Below are 23,198 nucleotides of genomic sequence, written 5' to 3'. Positions count from 1 at the left end.
AGGTATTCTAGGACCATAAAGAAGTGCGCCGGATTATATTGTGTATTGGAACAGGTTTTGATATAGCCCCCTTATAAACCGGCCCTACGATTTGGGGTCTAGATTGAAAACACAAACAAAAATTGTTCTTATAAATCGAGAATCTGATCTAGTCTTCATAGGTAAAATCTTTAAATTCATCTTCGGGAAGTGTACTGGTTGAACTGCTCTGAACTGCGATTTCCGTCTGTCGAAACATCCAAACGAAACAAGCTATCGACTTATTTATGTAGGTAGGATGGTTTTTCAAATGGACCGTATCGGACCACTTTTAGGTATTGCACCTAATACAAACCGATTTGACCTAGATTTGATTTCTGGAGGCTCTTGGAAGAGCAAATTTCAAGCGATTCAGTCAAAATTTGGTACGTGATGTTAGTATATGCTTTCTAACAATCGAGCAAAAATTGGTCATTATCGGTCCATAACCACGTAAACCCATCCCCAGATTTGAGTTCCGAAGCCTCTTGGATGAACAAATTGCATCTCATCCGGTAATTCGATTGTGGATGATAGTTTTTAGTAGAACTTTGTACGCAATCCATTGTGGAGGGTAGAAAACGAGGTTCCAATAATATTTCATTGATTGCCTTTGTTGTTGCAAAAACAATGGCATTGCCGGAAACTTGGAATAGTAAACAAAAACTTATTAATGTTTTTTTTTTTCACTTTTTGATCTGATTATAATTTTTTTAAGTTACAATAAAAATATAAATAAACTAAATTCTGCAATGATGACATTAGAATTAATCAATAATTTCAATTTCATTTGAAAAGCTCTAAATAAAGTGATAAGCCTTATCAATTTAAAAGGTCTCTAAGATTATTGCATTGTCGATTATCATAATCAAATATTTAGTCTTCCCACAGAATCCTACGGAGTAGGTTCTAAATTCGAGAGTGTTTTTTATATTGTTACAAAATATATTAGGGGTAAAATGAAGCTTTTACAAGCCTTCATCATTGCCCTTGTGTGCAAGGTGAGCAATTTAGTGAAAAAATAAATAAAATAAAAATGGTCGAACAATAAACAAAGAAAAAGTAAAAAAAAAAAAAGATTTCCATGTGTGTAAAGGACATCGCCCGTTGTTCAAGTTTACTGGCCTCAAAGGACAGTCTTCAGACTTCAGGCAAAGTGCACAAAAGTTGAAACTGTCAATATCACAAAAAATATAATCCTCATCCTCGATGTAACATACTTAAGGACAAATATTACTTGAACTGTAAGAAATAATGTGGTTTTCTGCCTTTGCAGCTCTAAAACATTTTCCATATTCCAAGTTTAAGGATTATCAGATTAAAATTATGATTGTAGGCACTTAAAAATAAACTCAGTGTCAATATTGACATCCAATATGACACAGATGTGATAAAATATTTCATCTAGAAAGAGAAAAAAATACAATTGTAGGAAATATTTTGTTTAATGGGGAGTTTTCAGACACGGTCCCAGGAAAATTTATCATTAACAATTAGTATGCATATTTTAGCCGTAATGAAATAAACACCGAAGACAGTTAACATTATGGTGGCTCAAAAGAGGGATTATTACCGTGGAAAACATTAAAGAAAAATAAAATATTTTTAATGAAATTCACGTCCCCTACTGATATCATGTGAAAGTGTTCAACATGTTATTCATGATTATTTGTGTAAGAGAAAGTAAAGGGTGATACGGTCAAAATTTGGTCAATATAAACTTACGTATTTCTTTCAATTTTGCATTTAAAAAACACCCCTCATTTTGAAGGTGTGCGTGTGTAGAATGTTGCTCCTATTTTGATTTTGGAATTCACTCTTCAGTTGTCAAAATGCCGTCCAAGCAAGAAGAGCAGCGTATCAAAATTTTGCTCGCGCATCGCGGAAATCCGAGCTACTCGCACGCAAAGCTGGCAAAATCGCTAAAAGTTGCCAAATCAACCACTACGAATGTAATTAAAGTGTTTGGGGAACGTTTGTCGACAGCCAGGAAGTCTGGATCGGGGGGAAATCGAAAACCGGAAGCCGCTGAGACGACAAAGAGAGTTGCCGGTAGTTTCAAGCGAAACCCTAACCTCTCTCTCCGAGATGCCGCAAATAAGCTGGGTGTATCGTCTACCACCGTGCATCGAGCCAAAAAACGAGCCGGACTATCGACTTACAAGAAGGTAGTGACTCCAAATCGCGATGATAAACAAAATACGACGGCCAAAGTGCGATCCCGGAGGCTGTACACGACGATGCTGACGAAGTTTGACTGCGTGGTAATGGACGACGAAACCTACGTCAAAGCCGACTACAAGCAGCTTCCGGGACAGGAGTTTTATACGGCAAAAGGAAGGGGAAAGGTAGCAGATATTTTCAAGCACATAAAACTGTCAAAGTTCGCAAAGAAATATCTGGTTTGGCAAGCCATCTGTACCTGTGGCTTGAAAAGCAGCATTTTCATAGCTTCCGGGACTGTCAACCAAGAAATTTACGTGACTTTAAAATTTTTTGAACAACCATCAATTACAATTGAATGACATGCAGGCATCAACGGAACGTGCATTTAATATCATTTACAAACGCTTGGATTCAGAAAGTACAGTGTAAAGTGACCGTAGCGGCCATTGTACCCGCGAAAAACACTAAAAGTTCCTTAATATATTTTAAATGACCATCAACTGAAACCCTAAAGGTATTAACTGAACGTATACATACACTGTTAGAAAAATATGTTTTTCATATGTTCCGATATAAACAAAATGTGTTTCGGGCACAGTTTTTAAACACAATATATTTAAGTGCCAACATGTAATGTTCCTAAACTAACACTAAATGTTTGGGACACATATGTTAATATGTTGTAATATATTATGTTTGGGGCATGAATGTTTCATAAAAATAATATGTGTGAATGTAAACATATATAAATTTCCAAATTTCGAGTAAACATATATATGTTTACAATTTCTGTGAAACAGTTGTTTGTTGTATCCGAAAACTGCTTTATGATAAGGCCAACAATTTGATATGCTTAAGTCTAAATATTATATAATTTGAATATTAGAATGAGTATTCTGAGTAAAGAGAATAGACATTCGGAACCAAGAGCATAGAGATTTTAAAAAAATAGCGTGTGTTTTCGCCTTGCGAGAAGAATTTTATGTATGTGTGGACAAGTGTTTTGTTTATCATTTTGGCATTATGGACACACATTTTGAACTGAATTACAGAAAAAGGTACCAAAAACTAAAAAAATCGTGGAAATGAAAATTATGTTAGGGAATGAGCACAATTTTCTTTGGGGAAAATTCTTCCAAGCATATAATATTTTTGGGCTCAAAATGCTTCCAAACATATAATATGTTCACATAAAACAAACATATTAATGTTTCGGCAGTATCCAATAATATATGTGCTTCCTGCAAAATATGTTTGGAACATATGTTAGAGAAGCGATTTTTTTTGAGGGTGTACGCAGTGAATATTCCAATTGGGGTTGTGACCAGGGATGTGGAGTCGAGTCAATTGTGCTCGACTCCGGCTCCGACTCGAGCATTTCTTATTAGTCTCGACTCCGGCTCCGGATTCGACTCCAGGTGGTGTACCTAAATCTAATTTTAACAATATTCCAATTGTAATTTTAAGGTGTAGTGTTCCAAATCTCAGAATTTTAGGGATGTAAAGAACATTACATTTTAATGTTAGCCCAATATCACATCAAAATATGGGTAGATAACAACAATCTCCAGAATATGAACATAAAAATACAAAGTTTCAAAAATAATTAGGCTTCCAGAAGTTTCAGAAGTAAAATCCTGGTATTGGTTTATATAGGGATTTTATAAAAAATAAATCTATATAAAAAACCATACAAAACCATACATTACCATACAACAGATGACAGGAATAGCTGGACAGTTACGAATATTGTTTCTATAGAAGTAAAATGGTGAAACATCGATTTATAAATGGTTTATCAGTTATGGACATTAGAGGCCAATAATTTAATGTACAGAATTTCGAGGGGCTTTGATGAAACAAATTTTCTCCCAAAAGACCGGCACGTTGGCAGAGGTTTAATTTAAAATTACAGCTTCCATGGACATCGGGAGTATAAGAAGATTTCTCAAGTAATTATCTCTAGGCCGACGGAAAATTCCGCCTACGGACATAAAACGCTTACGAGTTGAATTCATTTACAACTTTAGTGACACCTGGGATGTAAAGAGTTTTATAACGCTCTCCATTTTTATCATGCTCATGTTTTTAGACACGTCCCGAAGGTAAATTACACAAAAAATTATTCGTGAGCCACGGCATTTTTCGTGAGTCTTAAAATTGTACTTTTATCAAGAGTATATATAGAGTCAAAAATCAATAGTTTAATATGTTAAAAATGGATAATACAATTGATCAATTCAACCCATATTCTAGTAAAACCTACTTTTTATATCATCATGAAATTTCACTCATATTAATACACTTTGAGTGGCCATAAAATCCAGTACTTCGTTTTTCGTTGTTCGATTAAAAGCCCTAATGGAATCTAATTTGTCGAAATATTTCTTTAGTTACAAAGATATGAAGTGTTTTTATACCCTCCATGGAGGATGGGGGGTGCCCAGCAAGAAAAGCGTCGCTAAAAAAGTAATACAAATGTTCTTTTTGGATCCGGAAGTGGTGCAAAATTGACGCAGAAGCGATGAATTTAACATGGGCTTGTCATAGGCCGGAAGTCCTCCCTTTCATCGGCCGTTGCACTGAATTTGCATCACTTCTTTAGGTGTGACCCGAGTTCAATGTTTTGGATGTAAATAAAAAAATTCTGTGATTGTCAAATAAATATTTTTTATAATTTTTAATGGATTCTAACGCTTGTCGGAAATGTTTGACCTCAAATATTTTCAAAAATGCACATTTTTTTCAGATTCGATTTAGTATTTTTTTTTTTCGAAAAAATTTAAATGATTTGTACCATTTTATGAATTTATACTCTGTTTTTAACCTCTTTGAAACAAAAAAAAGTTAAAAATACCCATTAATAGTATCAAAAAACCAAGTTATAAAAAATTGAATTAAAAGAACTTCCTGGGAAGTTTCTTCTGGAAGTGCTTTTAAAGTTGTGCCTTTGGAAGAACTTCTAAATTTTTTTGCTGGGTATATTAACTTTATCATTCCCTTTGTAACACATCGAAATATTGCTCTAAGACCCCATAAAGTATATATATTCTGGGTCGTGGCGAAATTCTGAGTCGATCTGAGCATGTCCGTCCGTCTGTTGAAATCACGCTAACTTCCGAACGAAACAAGCTATCGACTTGAAACTTGGCACAAGTAGTTGTTATTGATGTAAGTCGTACGGTATTGCAAATGGACCATATCGGTCCACTTTTACGTATAGCCCCATATAAACGGACCCCTAAATTTGGCTTGCGGAGCTTCTAAGAGAAGCAAATTTCATCCGATCTAGCTGAAATTTGGTACATGGTGTTAGTATATGGTCTCTAACAACCATGCAAAAATTGGTCCACATCGGTCCATAGTTATATATAGCCCCCATATAAACCGATCCCCCGATTTGGCTTGCGGAGCCTCTAAGAGAAGCAAATTTCATCCGATCTGGCTGAAATTTGGTACATGGTGTTAATATATGGTCTCTAATGACCATGCAAAAATTGGTCTACATTGGTCCACTTTTACTTATAGCCCCCATATAAGCGGACCCCCAAATTTGGCTTGCGAATCCTCTAAGAGAAGCAAATTTCATCCGATCCGGTTGAAATTTGGTGCATGGTGTTAGTATATGGTCTCTAACAACCATGCAAAAATTGGACCACATCGGTCCATAATTATATATAGCCCCCATATAAACCGATCCCCAGATTTGTCTTGCGGAGCCTCTAAGAGAAGCAAATTTCATTCGATCCGTCTGTAATTTGGTACATGGTGTCAGCATATGATCTATAACAACCGTGCAAAAATTGGTCCACATCGGTCCATAATTATATATATCCCTCATATAAACCGATCCCCAGATTTGGCTTGCGGAGCCTCTAAGAGAAGCAAATTTCATCCGATCCGACTGAAATTTGGTACATGGTGTCAGCATATGATCTATAACAACCACGCAAAATTGGTCCACATCGATACATAATTATATATAGCCCCCATAAAAACCGATCCCCAGATTTGTCTTGCGCCTCTAAGAGAAGCAAATTTCATTCGATCCGTCTATAATTTGGTACATGGTGTCAGCATATGATCTATAACAACCGTGCAAAAATTGGTCCACATCGGTCCATAATTATATATAGCCCCCATATAAACCGATCCCCCGATTTGGCTTGCGGAGCCTCTAAGAGAAGCAAAGTTCATCCGATCCGGCTGAAATTTGGTACGTGATGTAAGTATATGGTCTCTAACAATTGTGCAAAAGCCTCTAAGAGAAGCAAATTTCGATCTGGCTGAAATTTGGTACATGGTGTTAGTATATGGTCTCTAATGACCATGCAAAAATTGGTCCACATCGGTCCATAATTATATATAGTCTCCATATAAACCGATCACCAGATTTGACCTCCGGAGCCTCTTGGAAAACCAAAATTCATCTGATTCAATGACAGTCTTTAGTAGAAGTTTCTACGCAATCCATGGTGATTCGGCCTGGCCGAACTTACGGCCACATATACTTGTTCAAATTTTGTTTCGCCGGAGTCGGAGTCGAGCAAAATTTCTCCGACTCTAGCAAAACTTTCAGACTCCGAACCCATGACTCCGACTCCACAAATATTTATTTGAATGGTCATAAATTGAAACTGTAATGACATCAAGTGAATATGCACAAAGTTAAAGCAATGGCTCTTCCATGGGGTTTAGGAGCAAGGAAAATATTACTAAAACTTGTAAAATATTTTGAGTGGCCATAAATTACAATTGAATGGTATACAGGCATCAACTGAATGCGTACATCACAACATTCACGATTATTTGAGAGTAAGAAAGTACAATGCAAAGTGACCGCAGTGGATGCTGCTTAAAGTGCCGTTGTGCCCGAGGAAAAAACTCGAAATTCTTCAAAATATTTTGAATGATCATAATTTGAAAACCTAAAGGCATCAACAGAACATGTACATGATGTCATTCACGAATATGTGGATAATATTAATATTGTGTGAATTGAAGGATGCGGATGTTCCAAGGAAATTGTGACTGCAGAGCACAATTCAAAAACCTTTAAAAGGCAGACCATAAATTGAAATTGAACGGCATATAAGCATCAACTGTACGCATACATAGATAAGAAGCATATTTTAGTATGATAAATTATTGTGCAAATTTAAGTTACGAGTAGTGGCTGTTCCAGGGAAGTTGTGACCCAGTATAAAACTAAAATATGTTTAAAATGTTTCGAGTGACCCTAATTTGAAATTTAGTGCCATACATTTTTAAAAAATTTTAAGTGGCCCTAAAAAGATATAGAATAACACTAAGGCATCAACTGAACGCATACATCATATCACTCACGAGTATTTGAGTGTGGGGTGAGTACTGTGCAAAGTGACTACAGTGGATGCTCAAAATGAATTTTTGGAATGAGCATAAATTGAAACCACATAGGCATAAACTGAACGTGTACCATGTAATCATAATTGACTGGAAAGTAATCGCATTGGATACCGAAAAATGCGGTTTGCCCGAGGGAAATCCCAGCAAGTCCTTAAAGTATTTTGAATGGCCATAAATTGAAACCTTAAAAGCTTCAACTGAACATGTACTGATGTACATTCATTCGTGATTATTTGGACATGAGATATTGTGTCAGTTCACTTTGAACCCAAAGTAACGAAAAATGAATTATTCGGAAGAGAAGATTTTGGATTTCATGAATTCAGATCCGAATTGTTTTCGCATCCAGATCTATCCAAATGGAACTGTTCTCACTGATCGAACTCAAAAGAATGTTCGCAGATAATAAAGTAATGCCAGATGAAAAAGAGATCACTAAAACTGATGTCTACTTTAAAAAAGATGATAAATGTTAGTAAACAAAAATGTTATCAAAAAAATGGAGGGTCCTTATAATAAGGTTAATTATTTACTTTTTATACCCTCCACCATAGGGTGGGGGGTATATTAACTTTGTCATTCCGTTTGTAACACATCGAAATATTGCTCTAAGACCCAATAAAGTATAAATATTCTGGGTCGTGGCGAAATTCTGAGTCGATCTGAGCATGTCCGTCCGTCCGTCCCTCTGTTGAAATCACGCTAACTTCCGAACGAAACAAGCTATCGACTTGAAACTTGGCACAAGTAGTTGTTATGGTATTGCAAATGGGCCATATCGGTCCACTTTTACGTATAGTCCCCATATAAACGGACCCCCAAATTTGGCTTGCGGATCCTCTAAGAGAGGCAAATTTCATCCGATCCGGCTGAAATTTTGTACATTGTGTTAGTATATGGTCTCTAACAACCATGCAAAAATTGATCCACATCGGTCCATAATTATATATAGCCCCCATATAAACCGATTACCCGATTTGGCTTGCCGATCCTCTAAGAGAAGCAAATGTCATCCGATCGGGCTGAAACTTGGTACATGGTGTTGGTATATGGTCTCTAACAACCATGCAAAAATTGGTCTACATCGGTCCATAATTATATATAGCCCCCATATAAACCGATCCCCAGATTTGGCTTGCGGAGCCTCTAAGAGAAGCAAATTTCATCCGATCCGATTGAAATTAGGTACATGGTGTCAGCATATGATCTGGCAATCCATGGTGGAGGGTACATAAGATTCACCATGGCCGAACTAACGGCCGTATATACTTGTTAATATTTAAAAAATTAATATTTATTAATGTCTTTCGTATTTTCTTATCTTTAGCTTTCTTTGGCTGCCACAAATACTGAATTAGATGCTAAAAACTATTTGGCCAAAACCAGTGAAAGATATTACAATCTTTATGACAAGATTGCTGCTGAATTTTTCAATCTAGACCAGGATGATGATATGGATACATCCTCTAGAAAATTGTCTACCATGAAAACAATTGCATCTGAATTAGTGGATTTCTCTAATGAGGCAAGTGAATTCGATTTGGAAAAAATCAATGATCCAGAGACAAAAAGAGCTCTTAATAATATCCGTGAGTCGGCGGACTTATTCATATTGGGCGATGAATATTTTACAACATTTGCAATGGCTTTAGTAGCTCTTGAAACATTAGCCTCCGATAAGGATATAGAGCCCTATATGGGCGGAGCTAATATGCCAAATCAAGATGATAGTGAAATTGCCTATTATCCCGATATACAAAGGATAGTGGCTACTACCAATGATCCGGCTGAATTGAAATACTACTGGGATGCATGGAGGGAGAAAAATACGGTATGGTCTGCAGTGAATTTCTATACAATCATTGAGGCCATGAAAAAATCAGCAGAACTATTGGGTAAGTGAAGGATGTGATACTGCTGGAGATGTAGTTCTTAATATTCCCCCATTTTCAGATCGTCCTGTTTTGGATTTGTATTATTCGGGTTATAATGTTGAGGAATTTCTGAAAGAAATGGATCGAGTAATGGAAGAACTTAAACCCACCTATCAACAAATGCATGCCTTTATACGCCGTGAATTGCACAAGAAATATGGAAGTGATGTCATCGATGAGAATGGTCCTATACCCCATCATTTGTTCGAGCAAGTTTTAGCCCAGGCCTGGAAGGAGGGCAGTATTATTGAAGACTATTTCCCCTTTAAGGAATTGCCTGCCTATGATGGATTTGTGAAGAATTTCAATAGCAAAAAAATGCTTAATGATTCCCAAGACTTTTACAAATCCTTAGGTTTCTCAGATCTAGATGAAGATTTCCTCAAGAATCGTATCAAAGAAGAGGATGAATCGGAAAGTTTAAATGGCTGTCGTGATAACATCGTGGATATTACACCCAAAGTTTACATGGAATATTGCCGAAAGGTGGACTTTAGGAAATTCATGCAAATGCATGGTTATGTGGGACGCATTCACTATGCCCAGGAGAAGAAGAATTTGCCTGCATTCTTTTTCCATGCTTACGATCTTGAGTATCCAGTGGGTGAGGCGGTAATTCTATCAGCCAGTACACCAAAACATTTGCAAACCATTGGCTTGGCCAAAGATTTCAAATTTACCGAAAAGACCCTCATGAATCGTCTATTCCGCATGGGTATCCATACCATCTTGAATATTCCCGAGTTCTATGTTCAAAGTAAAATTGTTAGTGAACTATTGAAGGGAACCGTCGATATGGATACTGTGAACAAACGTTATTGGAAATTAATGGAAGACTATGCTGGTGTAGAACCTCCATCGGATCGTGAAGAAGGTTCCATTGATTTCCCTTACAAATTCTATTTGGACGTTGAAGAAAATCATCAAACTAAGTAAGAAGTCTATTGGGACTCATGCGATTATTTTGAATATTCTGATGATTCTTCTTTTTTCATTTTGTAGGAAATTCGTATCAGAGATATTGGGTTATCAGTTCTATAAGGCCTTATGTCAAAAGTCTGGAGATCAGGGCCAGTTGCATAATTGTGATTTCTATGGCAATAAAGATGTGGGCAATGTTCTAAAGTAAGTTGGAAAGAAAGAAATATTTAAGTGGTATTTTTATAATCTCAACAAAGGTAGAGAAAATTAAAAAAAAATGTGAATATTCTTTTCCATTAACGTAAATGGAATACAACATTCAATGTATCTGAATATGCTGTGAGGAGTAATGTCTGATATTGAAAATGTAACATCAAGTTTGCAGATTTCTTCAAACAACATAATTTGAGAATGTCCATCCGTCCGTCTTTGGTGGGTTAACTTTATCAAAATTCGCTTTTTGTTGTTAAAAAATCTCGTCGCCATATTAAACACTATTAACATTTGACTTTAATATTGATGAAAATGTACCATCACGTTGGCAGATTTCTCTAAAATCGATCTTAATCGAAATTGGAGAATGTCCGTCTGTCTTTCCTATTAGTAGAGTTGAGGGGCAATTCCCAATGGAATATAAAAATTGTGATAACATAGTGATGAACTTCTCCCTTATCACTGAGTGCTACCCTATTCAATGTTTAGCTTAATCAGTATTGCCAGTATTTTTCTGACTCTTGTTCCCAAATTTTGACGCTTTCGCGACCAAAAATCCCTCCCCCCCCCCCACAAATTTAAACTAAAATTCATCATAAGAATCCCCAATAATTTTTTTTATGGAAAAACATAAAGAAATAGTTTCGCTGTAGTAAAATTAGTAATAATGTAATTTTTGCCAGCTGCAAAAAGAGCAAGATTTCGAAACACAAAACAAGGAGATCGGTGATTGTCTTCCAAATGCTCGTGAAATGAAAATAAGATTTCGATCCCTATGTATTTATGAACAAACTGAGATTGAACCCATGACCTTTTGTGTGTGTGCAAGGTGGGTATGCTAATAATTGCTCTCATGTTCGTTATTCTGTTATAATCATGCTACAGCCTTCAATAATGACTCAATCCTCCTGGAATATGGAACAGATTCGTTTTTTTGTCTGCAAGCAGGTCTAGTTCGACGGACAATATTGGTCTAGGTTTTGATATAGCTCTTATATAAACCAACCCTCTACCGATGTGGGCTTTCCGTGAAATTGGAAGTCTAGATGTAGTTTCAGTCCAAACATGGATGTCCCTATTTGGCATAGCTCCCATATAGACCAATTTCACCTCTTGGGCTTCTAAAACTGCAGCTTTTATCCGATTTGTCTAATTGTACGTCCATAAGTTGGTGTGCTGAATATTGTGTGTATCGGTCCATGTTTTGGTATAGCCCTCATATAGACCACGGGAGCCACCGTGGTGCAATGGTTAGCATGCCCGCCTTGCATACACAAGGTCGTGGGTTCGATTCCTGCTTCGACCGAACACCAAAAAGTTTTTCAGCGGTGGATTATCCCATCTCAGTAATGCTGGTGACATTTCTGAGGGTTTCAAAGCTTCTCTAAGTGGTTTCACTGCAATGTGGAACGCCGTTCGGACTCGGCTATAAAAAGGAGGTCCCTTGTCATTGAGCTTAACATGGAATCGGGCAGCACTCAGTGATAAGAGAGAAGTTCACCAATGTGGTATCACAATGGACTGAATAGTCTAAGTGAGCCTGATACATCAGGCTGCCACCTAACCTAACCTAACCTAACCTAGACCAATCTTCCGATTTAGCTTCTAGAAACCGCAAACATGTGTATCGGTCCATGTTTTGGTATAGCCCCCATATAGACCAATCTAGAAACCACAATTTTTTAGGTCCAAAAAGACCTGTGTCGAATTTGGTTTTTATAGGTCGGTATATTGGGAGCCACCGTGGTGCAATGGTTAGCATGTCCGCTTTGCATACACAAGGTTGTGTTGTGTTTTTCGGTGGATTATCGCACCTCAGTAATGCTGGTGACATTTCTGAGAGTTTCAAAGCTTCTCTAAGTGGTTTCACTGGAATGTGGAACGCCGTTCGGACTCGGCTATAAAAAGGAGGTCCCTTGTCATTGAGCTTAACATGGAATCGGGCGGGCACTGTGGTATCACAATGGACTGAATAGTCTAAGTGAGCCTGATACATCGGGCTGCCACCTTTGAAGCTTCGAAACCCTCAGAAATGTCACCAGCATTACTGAGGTGGGATAATCCAACGCTGAAAAACTTTTTGGTGTTCGGTCGAAGCAGGAATCGAACCCACGACCTTGTGTATGCAAGGCGGGCATGCTAACCATTGCACCACGGTGGCTCCGATGTAGGTCGGATGGTATTGCAAATGGGCCATATCGGTCCACTTTTACGTATAGCCTCCATATAAACCGATCCCCAGATTTGGCTTGCGGAGCCTCTAAGAGAAGCAAATTTCATCCGATCCGGCTGAAATTTGGCACATGGTGTTAGTATATGGTCTCTAACAACCATGCAAAAATTGATCCACATCGGTTCATAATTATATATAGCCCTCATATAAACCGATCCCCAGATTTGGCTTGCGGAGCCTCTAAGAGAAGCAAATTTCATCCGATCCGACTGAAATTTGGTACATGGTGTCAGCATATGACCTCTAACAACCGTGCAAAAATTGGTCCACATCGGTTCATAATTATATATAGCCCCTATATAAACCGATCCCCCGATTTGGCTTGCGGAGCCTCTAAGAGAAGCAAATTTCATCCGATCCGGCTGAAATTTGGTACATGATGTAAGTATATGGTCTCTAACAATTGTGCAAAAATTGGTCCACATCGGTCAATAATTATATAACAGGTTGGCTGATAAGTCCCCGGTCTGACACATATGTTAGATGGCGTCGCTAGTATTAAATGCATGTTATTTTTATGTAGTACCAACCTGCAAATGATTCGTGTCAAAATTTGACGTCTGTAAGTCAATTAGTTTGTGAGATAGAGCGTCTTTTGTGAAGCAACTTTTGTTATTGTGAAAAAAATTGAAAAAAGGAATTTCGTGTTTTGATAAAATACTGTTTTCTGAAGGGAAAAAATACGGTGGAAGCAAAAACTTGGCTTGATAATGAATTTCCGGACTCTGCCTGGCCGAACTTATGGCCACATATACTTTTTGTTATTACAAAATCTAGTTGCCACATAAAACAATACGACTATTTGCGTTTAATATTGGAAACTTAGCATTACGTTGGCGAATTTCTCTTAACACCGACCTAAGTCGAAGCTCGTTATTTCAGACCATTGTGGTACTCCCTTATCACTGAGTGCTACCCTATCCAATGTTTAGCTTAATCAGTATTGCCAGTATTTTTCTGACTCTTGTTCCCAAATTTTGACGCTTTCGCGACCAAAAATCCCCCCCCCCCCAAATTTTAACTAAAATTCATCATAAAAATCCCTAATACATTTTTGAGAAGTTTTTATGGGGAAAAAATATGGCTGTAGTAAAATTAGTGATAATGTAATTTTTGCCAGCTGCAATAAGAGCAAGATTTCTAAACACAAAACAAAGAGAACGGTGATTGTCTTCCAAATGCTCGTGAAAAGAAAATAAGATTTCGATCCCTATGTATTTATGAACAAATATTGACTCCTAAATATTCGAGTAATAACAATATGTGGTAGATTACTATGACGGTGAACCTTATTTATCAGTTCTTTATTTATGGGATATATTGTCCTATTTATTGATCAATTTTTAAAAATACCCAGTAAAATCTCCAAAATTTATGGAAATTCAAAATATACCCAAATTTGGAGCAAAATCTCCAATATTGCCAACACTAAGCTCAATGACAAGGAACCTCCGAGATCGAACGGCTTTTCACCTTAATGTGAAACCACTTAGAAAAGCCTTGAAATGTCACTAGCATTACTGAGATGGAATAATCTACCGCAGAAAACTGAGCTTGAAGCCATGACCTTTTGTTCGTTAGTCTGTTATAATCGTGCTACAGCCTTCAATAATGACACGATCCTCCTGGAATATGGCACAGAATCGTTTTTTTTTTTGTCTGCAAGCAGGTCTAGTTCGAAGACGGACAATATCGGTCTAGGTTTTGATATAGCTCCTATATAAACCAACCCTCTACCGATGTGGGCTTTCCGTAAAATTGGAAGTCTAGCTCCTATACAAACCAACCCTCTACCGATGTGGGTTTCAGTCCAAAAATGGGTATCCCTATTTGGTATAGCTCCCATATAGACCAATTTCACTGCTTGAGCTTCTAAAACTGCAGCTGTTATCCGATTTGTCTAATTGTACGTCAATAGGTTGGTGTGCCGAATATCGTGTGTATCGGTCCATGTATAGACTAATCTTCCGATTTGGCTTCTAGAAACCGCAAACATGTGTATCGGTTCATGTTTTAGTATAGCCCCCATATAGACCAATCTAGAAACCGCAATTTTTTAGGTCCAAAAAGACCTGTGTCGAATTTGGTTTTTATAGGTCGATATATTGGTTTAGCCCCCATATAGACCAATCTCCCTATTTTACTTCTTGGTCTTCTAGACACTAATATCTTTATACCCTGTGCATATTTAACACACATGTGGAGACGAGGTAGACACATGTTACTCTCGACTGACCCCTGAGACGTCTAGCCATGTCCATCCGTCTGTCTGTGAACACATTCTTATGATCAAAGCCTAAGACACAGTTTTGGCCAAATCGACTTCAAATTTGTCACAAGTACAGTTTTTGGTCAGAATATTATCAAAATGATTTTGGATATTTAATTATTTCCCATATCTTTTTGCTAATATTGAGCTCTGCCCGAGAACATTAACCGATTAAATTTTAAGCCTAGACTTCCACAAAACTTTGTCCAAATCGGTTCAGATTTAAATATATGTATATGGAAAGATTAATCTTTATGTACACAACCCAAAAAAATTAAAGGATTTGAGACAGTATCGAAAATGTTTATCTCCAATGTGGTGCATGGTATAATATAATCGGCGCCGACTATCCTTAATTGTTTAAACTTAAGTTCGGGAAGCATACCACTTGATCCGATCTGCTTGGGAGAGTATCTGTCATCAAATTCACATACTATTCTATATGTTTCCCAGTAACGATGAGCTTTCAGAGGAAACTAGTGTACTTGATGCATGGTGGTTGGTATTAAACATTCGGTAAGGCCATATATACTTGTTATTTTTATACCCTCCACCATAGGATGGGGGTATATTAACTTTGTCATTCCGTTTGTAACACATCGAAATATTGCTCTAAGACCCCATAAAGTATATATGTGGGTCGTGGTGATATTCTAAGTCGATCTAAGCATGTCCGTCCGTACGTTCGTCTGTTGAAATCACGCTAACTTCCGAACGAAACAAGCTATCGACTTGAAACATGGCACAAGTAGTTGTTATTGATGTAGGTTAGGTTAGGTTAGGTGGCAGCCCGATGTTTCAGGCTCACTTAGACTATTCAGTCCATTGTGATACCACATTGGCGAACTTCTCTCTTATCACTGAGTGCTGCCCGATTCTATGTTAAGCTCAATGACAAGGGACCTCCTTTTTATAGCCGAGTCCGAACGGCGTTCCACATTGCAGTGAAACCACTTAGAGAAGCTTTGAAACCCTCAGAAATATTACCAGCATTACTGAGGTGGGATAATCCACCGCTGAAAAACTTTTGGTTTGCGGTCGAAACAGGAATCGAACCCACGACCTTGTGTATACAAGGCGGGCATGCTAACCATTGCACCACGGTGGCTCCGATGTAGGTCGGATGGTATTGCAAATGAGCCATATCGGTCCACTTCTACGTATAGCCTCCATATAAACCGATCCCCAGATTTGGCTTGCGGAGCCTCTAAGAGAAGCAAATTTCGTCCGAGCCGTCTGAAATTTGATACATGGTGTTAGTATATCGTCTCTAACTACTGTGCAAAAATTAGTCCACATCGGTCTATAATTATATATAGCCCCCATATAAACCAATCCCCAGATTTTGCTTGCGGAGCCTCTAAGAGAAGCAAGTTTCATCCGATCCGGCTGAAATTTGGTACATGGTGTTAGTATATGGTCTCTAACAACCATGCAAAAATTTGTCCACATCGGTCCATAATTATATAGCCCCCATATAAACCGATCCCCAGATTTGACTTCCGGAGCCCCTTGGAAGAGCAAAATTCATCCGATTCGGTTGAAATTTGTTACGTGATGTTAGTATATGGTCTCTAACAAGCATGCAGGAATTGGTCCATATCGGTCTATAATTATAAGTGAACCCCATATTTCAATTCTGGCTCTATACACGCAAAAAAATAATTCTTTCCTCCCAAACGAAATTTTAGACAAACAAAGTTCGTTTCTTATTTGCTTTTCGCTGTAAGGAAGTGTATTTGGAAGAAAAGTATATACTTTTTGTGATAAACATTTATTCTTTTCCAGGATGTAACAACAATTTCATAAAGACTAACTAAAAAAAAAATTGTTTCTTGCTAATTGCATTTTCCCTCACATCTTTCTCACATCCACGAGTTTTTTAGTTCTTAACACCTTTTCCTGTAATACCAACAATGTAGAAGAAATTATACGAATTTATAAATTTTTAAATTTTTTTTTACCTTTCGCCTGGACGGAGAATCGAACCGCGGACCATGCACTTTGTAAGCCAACACACTAAGCACTGAGCTATGTACCTGTTATGGTCATCAATAGATAATTATCCATATAAGTTATATTTATATAGCATAGCTTGTGGCGCCCACGAACTGAATAAACAAAGTTTATTTAACAGAAACAAACATTTAGTTTGGTACCGTGGAGCAGTGGTTGCTACGTCTGACTCTCATGCCAAGGGTTCGATCCCTGCTTCGACCAAAGTTTTTTTTTTTTTTTTTTTACATACATTCCACATATGTTCGGAAGATTCCGAAAAAATGTTCAACATTACATTGTACTATATTAAATTTTGAACTGAAAAAGGTGTTTTATTAAAGACCAAAAGTCAGAAAAGAACAGTGTTTGATATAAACGAAATGGACTCTGTTGTTGTTTCAAAAATAACTTTTTTTATTGAAAAAATAAAAACTTTGTAACAAACGATTTTTTTTTGGTGATAAAAGTTTAAAATTTTCGAAGCAATTCAAAAAACTCTAACAAAAGAAAAACGTTTTCGGTACACGTTTTCCAAACGTTTTTTTTCTTTGCGTGTAAGTGCAAAAGTCCATTTCGATTCGTAATTATTTGTAGACTTACCTATACATACCTTTTTTGTCTAATATATATCACGTATGGACTAACCTACAATTAAGAAGACGATGTTAAGAATTTTTAAGTATTACCACAACCCAAGTAATTCGATTGTGGATGCCAGTCTTTCGTAGAAGTTTCTACATAATCCATGGTGGAGGGTACATAAGATTCGGCCTGGCCGAACTTACTGCCGTATATACTTGTTGTTTTTGGTTTTAAGTAGATATGTAAACACTCCTTTCGTAATAACAATAAATGTTTAATAAGATCGTATATATAATAGCTTCAATTGAAGGTATTTTGAAACAATTGCTTATGTACACTTTATTATGAGACACCCTGTATTTGCTCAGAAACTCCCAATATTCGATTTTTCGTCTGTGGTATTCATGTATATTTTGATAAACCTTTTTTTCTTTTAGGTCCATGATGTCTTTAGGATCCACCAAGTCATTTAAAGATGTTATTTCCAAGATTTTAACAGACAACACATCTCTGTGTGCTAATCCCTTGGTGGAATACTATACTCCTATTTTGGATTGGGTGAAAACCTTGAATGAACAAAATAAAGTTAAAATTGGATGGAATCCATCGCAAAATAGTAAGTAAACATCGTTATATGTATAGAAACATTATTTAATATTATCTGTCTGCTTCTAATTACAGAGGTTGTCTAAACTAGAAATTAGCAAAAAGGCGATATTGTAATCAAAGGGTGATATATAAAATATATGGAAATTCCTTAACAAACATTTTATGGAAATGTCAAAAATATTATTAAAAAATAAAATAGTAAGTTTTTTGGGATGCTTTATTTTAGTTTTAATAATTGTTTGTACTGAGGACAAATTTTTGACTCCGGCGGCGGATTGGCGGCTAAGCCGATGTGAATTAGTCTATTCGGCGGCGGGCAATTATCCATTATAAAATTAATTTGAAGTTACGCGAATGGCAATCAGATTGGTTGTGCAACCAATCTTACAATCAAATTTCCATTTCATTCAAATTTTCTGAGCTAAATTTTTGCAAAAGTTTTTGATTGATTTTGGGTGAAGAGTTCAAAATTTTAGCCAAAAATAAAAAAGTGATTAATAAATTTTGCTGATTTAAATCAATGTTTTTGATTTATTGACGGCTAAATTTAAGTTGAGATTAGTCGACATATTCGGCGGGGTCGCCGACTTGCATAAAATGGTCGGCGGCGGCTAAAATCAGCGGCGCGACTTGGCGACTTCATTCTCTGCTGATGACATCAGTGTTGCCAGGTGACTTTTGAATCTTCCCCCCAAATCGTAAGAAAAAAACCACTAAATTAGTCTAGAGTTTTTTCAAAAACCCCCAAAAATTTAAGAATTTAAAAAGTAGAAAATTAAAAATTAAATTGAATAAAAATATATATTAACATAATATAAATTTAAAAAGCAGGTAAAACAAAATAATTTAATGTTTAAATCTTTTAAATCAAAAATCGGTTTATAAAGTAGAAAAATAAACGAAATTTAGTAAATATATACATTATTCGTTACAAAGAGTCTAAAATTTTAAATCGTCTGCCGTAGCGTGTACAAATCGTAGGTGTTACATTATAAGACCCATAGGTTAGGTTAGGTGGCACATTGTAGTGAAAACACTTAGAGAAGCTTTGAAACACACAGAAGTGTCACCAGCATTACTGAGGTGGGATAATCCACCGCTCAAAAACTCTTTGGTGTTCGGTCGAAGCAGGAATCGAACCCGCGACCTTGTGTATGCAAGGCATCACTGTGGCTCCCTAAGACCCACAATCTTAAAATGTTTTCTTAATTTGTTTTTAACTGTGTTAAATGTTAAAAATGCCCTTTCAAAAGAAGAAGTTGAAAAGGATAATGAAAATAATGGTAATGCAAACACCCAAAAAAAAAAAAATTAACCCACCGTGGAAGAAATTGTAGTTTTATTTTAGAAAATTTTAACTAAAATATGTACAGTTCCGAGACGGCTCAGACTGGAATGGACTGTATTTGTTAATTTGTTTGCTCCCAGAACAGAAAAAAGCAGGTTTTCAGTTTAAATTGTCCAATAGGAATTTTCTAATTGCAACATGTTACAAATAAGTTAATAATTTTTGTCAAATTGAAGATTTTTTTTTTTAATAATTAATTTTTTCTGTTGTTTAAGAAAATTTGATATGTTGAAAAAAAATTGGATTTAAAAATTGTTAAAATGGCTTTAGCGCTGTACGAAGTTCGAGACTAAAACTTACTAATTTGAGAGACTTATGAACTCAGTTTAAGCAAACTTCTGCCATTTTAGGAAAATATGAACTATTTTATTATACCCTCCACCATAGGATGGGGGGGTATATTAACTTTGTCATTCCGTTTGTAACACATCGAAATATTGCTCTAAGACCCCATAAAGTATATATATTCTGGGTCGTGGTGAAATTCTGAGTCGATCTGAGCATGTCCGTCCGTCCGTCCGTCCGTCTATTGAAATCACGCTAACTTCCGAACGAAACAAGCTATCGACTTGAAACTTGGCACAAGTAGTTGTTATTGATGTAGGTCAGATGGTATTGCAAATGGGCCATATCGGTCCACTTTTACGTATAGCCCCCATATAAACGGACCCCCAAATTTGGCTTGCGAGGCCTCTAAGAGAAGCAAATTTCATCCGATCTGGCTAAAATTTGGTACATGGTGTTAGTATATGGTCTCTAACAACCATGCAAAAATTGGTCCACATCGGTCCATAATTATATATAGCCCCCATATAAACCGATCCCCCGATTTGGCTTGCGAGGCCTCTAAGAGAAGCAAATTTCATCCGATCAGGCTGAAATTTGGTACATATTGTTAGTATATGGTATCTAACAACCGTGCAAAAATTGGTCCACATCGGTCCATAATTATATATAGCCCCCATATAAACCGATCCCCCGATTTGGCTTGCGAGGCCTCTAAGAGAGGCAAATTTCATCCGATCCGCCTGAAATTTGGTACATGGTGTAAGTATGTGGTCTCTAACAACCACGCAAAAATTGGTCTACATCGGTCCATAATTATATATAGACCCCATATAAACCGATCCCCCGATTTGGCTTGCGAGGCCTCTAAGAGAAGCAAATTTCATCCGATCCGGCTGAAATTTGGTACATGGTGTTAGTATATGGTCTCTAACAACCGTGTAAAAATTGGTCCATATCGGTCCATAATTATATATAGCCCCCATATAAACCGATCCCCCGATTTGGCTTGCGAGGCCTCTAAGAGAAGCAAATTTTATCCGATCCGCCTGAAATTTGATACATGATGTTAGTATATTGTCTCTAACAACCATGCAAAAATTGGTCCACATCGGTCCATAATTATATATAGCCCCCATATAAACCGATCGCCAAATTTGACCTCCGGAGCCTCTTGGAAGACCAAAATTCATCTGATTCAGTTGAAATTTGGTACGTGGTGTTAATATATGGCCTCAAACTCCCATGCAAAAATTGGTCGAAATCGGTTCATAATGATATATAGCCCCCATATAAACCGATCCCCAGATTTGACCTCCGGAGCCCCTTGGAAGAGCAAAATTCATCCGATTCGGTTGAAATTTGGTACGTGATTTTAGTATATGGTATCCAACAACAATGCAGGAATTGGTTCATATCAGTCCATAATTATATATAGCACCCATATAAACCGATCCCCAGATTTGAACTCCGGTGCCTGTTGGAGAAGCAAAATTCATCCGATCTGGTTGAAATTTTGTACGTGGTGGTAGTATATGATATTTAACAACCATGCCAATAGTGGTCCATATCAGTCCATAATCATATATAGACCCCATATAAACCGATCTCGAGATTTGGTTTTGGAGCCTCTTGGAGGAGCAAATTTCATCCGAGTCAGTTGAAATTTGGTACATTGTGCTAGTATTTGGCCGTTAACAACCATGCCTGACTAGGTCCATATCGGTCTATAGTTATATATAGCCCTCAGATAAATCGATCCCCAATCACACATAAATTGGTCCATATCAATAATTGTATATAGCCCCCATATAAGCGACTCCATATTTCAATTCTGGCTCCCTACGTACTGTGCAAAAGTCCATATCGATTCGTAATTATTTTTATTATTTTGTATCACGTATGGACTAACTCACAATTTAGAAAACGATTTAAGATACCACAACCCAAGTAATTCGATTGTGGATGACAGTCTTTCGTAGAAGTTTCTACGCAATCCATGGTGGAGGGTACATAAGATTCGGCCTGGCCGAACTTACGGCCGTTTATACTTGTTTTTTAGTAAAATTGTGCACTATATTTGTATACAACTTTTTTTGTTATTTTTAGTTCACTTCATTAAAGTTAGCAAAAAATTATTCAAATAAGGAACATTTACTCATATTGTGCAAAATTTAACTAAAATCAAGTAATCTTCATGAACTAAAATAAAGTTCAGTTGGCATTAGAGCCCCTTTTTCTGGGTGTACTTGTTAATATTTAGGAACTTAGGTTGATTTCCTGTATTTTTTTCTCCAACTTCATGCCAGAATTGTTCCAAGATATTTTTTTACCCCCAAAAATCCCCCCAAATAAATTTTACCCCTAAAAATCCCACTAAACGTGAAAAAAACCCCTAAACTTGGGGGGGAAACCCCTAACAGGGCAACACTGCATGATATGTGCATGTAGTTAATAAATGGAGCTGAATTCGATTTTTCACAAAACCACCAATAAACTACAGTTTAGTACTTGGTTTTTATCTCCAATAAAGACATATAGGAATACAATACTTTTTAATATTCTAAAATTGAAAATGTATTGAATTGAAGTATAGTTTGAAGGACGTTATGATGAAAAATACAATTTCACCACTACCATTTGAGAAAATTTCAAGTTGTTGAAATTATGAAATTACTGGAGACTTGAATATGAATAGATTTCAAATATATTTCAATACAATATGTATCAATTGTGCTGTTGTTTTGTGACAACATTCGTGGTTTTTGTAGTTTTGACAATAACCATATATGTATATAAGTGCACCCTGGCGGTGACTAGTTGAGTTATTTTAATTAGGTTAGTGTCTAAGATTACAGTTATTGTCGGTAGCAACGTATTCATATTTCATACCGTGTACACAAAGGTAATAGTGTGGTCCGATAAGTGCTTTAACTATCATCATCATTATAAAAAACAAAGGCCATAACAGCTCTGGAAGGGCGTTTAAGATTGGCAACACAGACGTTTATAATACAGTGGATAGCGTAACCGTTTCTAGCACAATTTGACTATGGCATGGTAAGACCACTTTAGCTTCCTGTATAGAGCATAAATCGATTATTATACACACCACCAAAAAAATCAAGTTGATCATTCCGTTTGTAACACATCGAAATATTAATTTCCGATTCTATAAATTCGAAGCTCTAACTATATCCGTCTGTCTGGCTATCTGTCTGTTTGTCTGTTGTA

General features: G+C 36.7%; 1 protein-coding gene across 1 annotated transcript; it reads left to right on the top strand.

The window, feature by feature from the left end:
• The first annotated feature begins 891 nt into the window (after window positions 1–891).
• On the top strand, window positions 892–18,544 carry LOC142240239 (angiotensin-converting enzyme-like). Its single transcript, XM_075311932.1, has 6 exons — window positions 892–1,019; window positions 8,900–9,467; window positions 9,526–10,438; window positions 10,509–10,631; window positions 18,160–18,338; window positions 18,404–18,544. Exons 1-6 carry the CDS (start codon window positions 978–980, stop codon window positions 18,412–18,414), a joined length of 1,836 nt encoding a protein of 611 aa, XP_075168047.1. The 5' UTR covers window positions 892–977; the 3' UTR covers window positions 18,415–18,544.
• The last annotated feature ends 4,654 nt before the right edge of the window (window positions 18,545–23,198 follow it).

This window comes from Haematobia irritans, chromosome 5 (assembly GCF_050003625.1).
Source record: "Haematobia irritans isolate KBUSLIRL chromosome 5, ASM5000362v1, whole genome shotgun sequence".
Taxonomy (NCBI): Eukaryota; Metazoa; Arthropoda; class Insecta; order Diptera; family Muscidae; genus Haematobia; species Haematobia irritans.
Note: the sequence above shows the minus strand (reverse complement) of the source record. Positions and strands in the feature narration are given on the sequence as shown.

Excerpts from the sequence above, each read along its gene's own strand:
- LOC142240239 (XM_075311932.1), top strand. The coding sequence starts at position 978 with ATGAAGCTTTTACAAGCCTTCATCATTGCCCTTGTGTGCAAG. Across the intron at positions 1,020-8,899 it reads TCATTGCCCTTGTGTGCAAG|CTTTCTTTGGCTGCCACAAA; the intron begins GTGAGCAATTTA and ends TCTTATCTTTAG. Across the intron at positions 9,468-9,525 it reads AAAATCAGCAGAACTATTGG|ATCGTCCTGTTTTGGATTTG; the intron begins GTAAGTGAAGGA and ends CCCCATTTTCAG.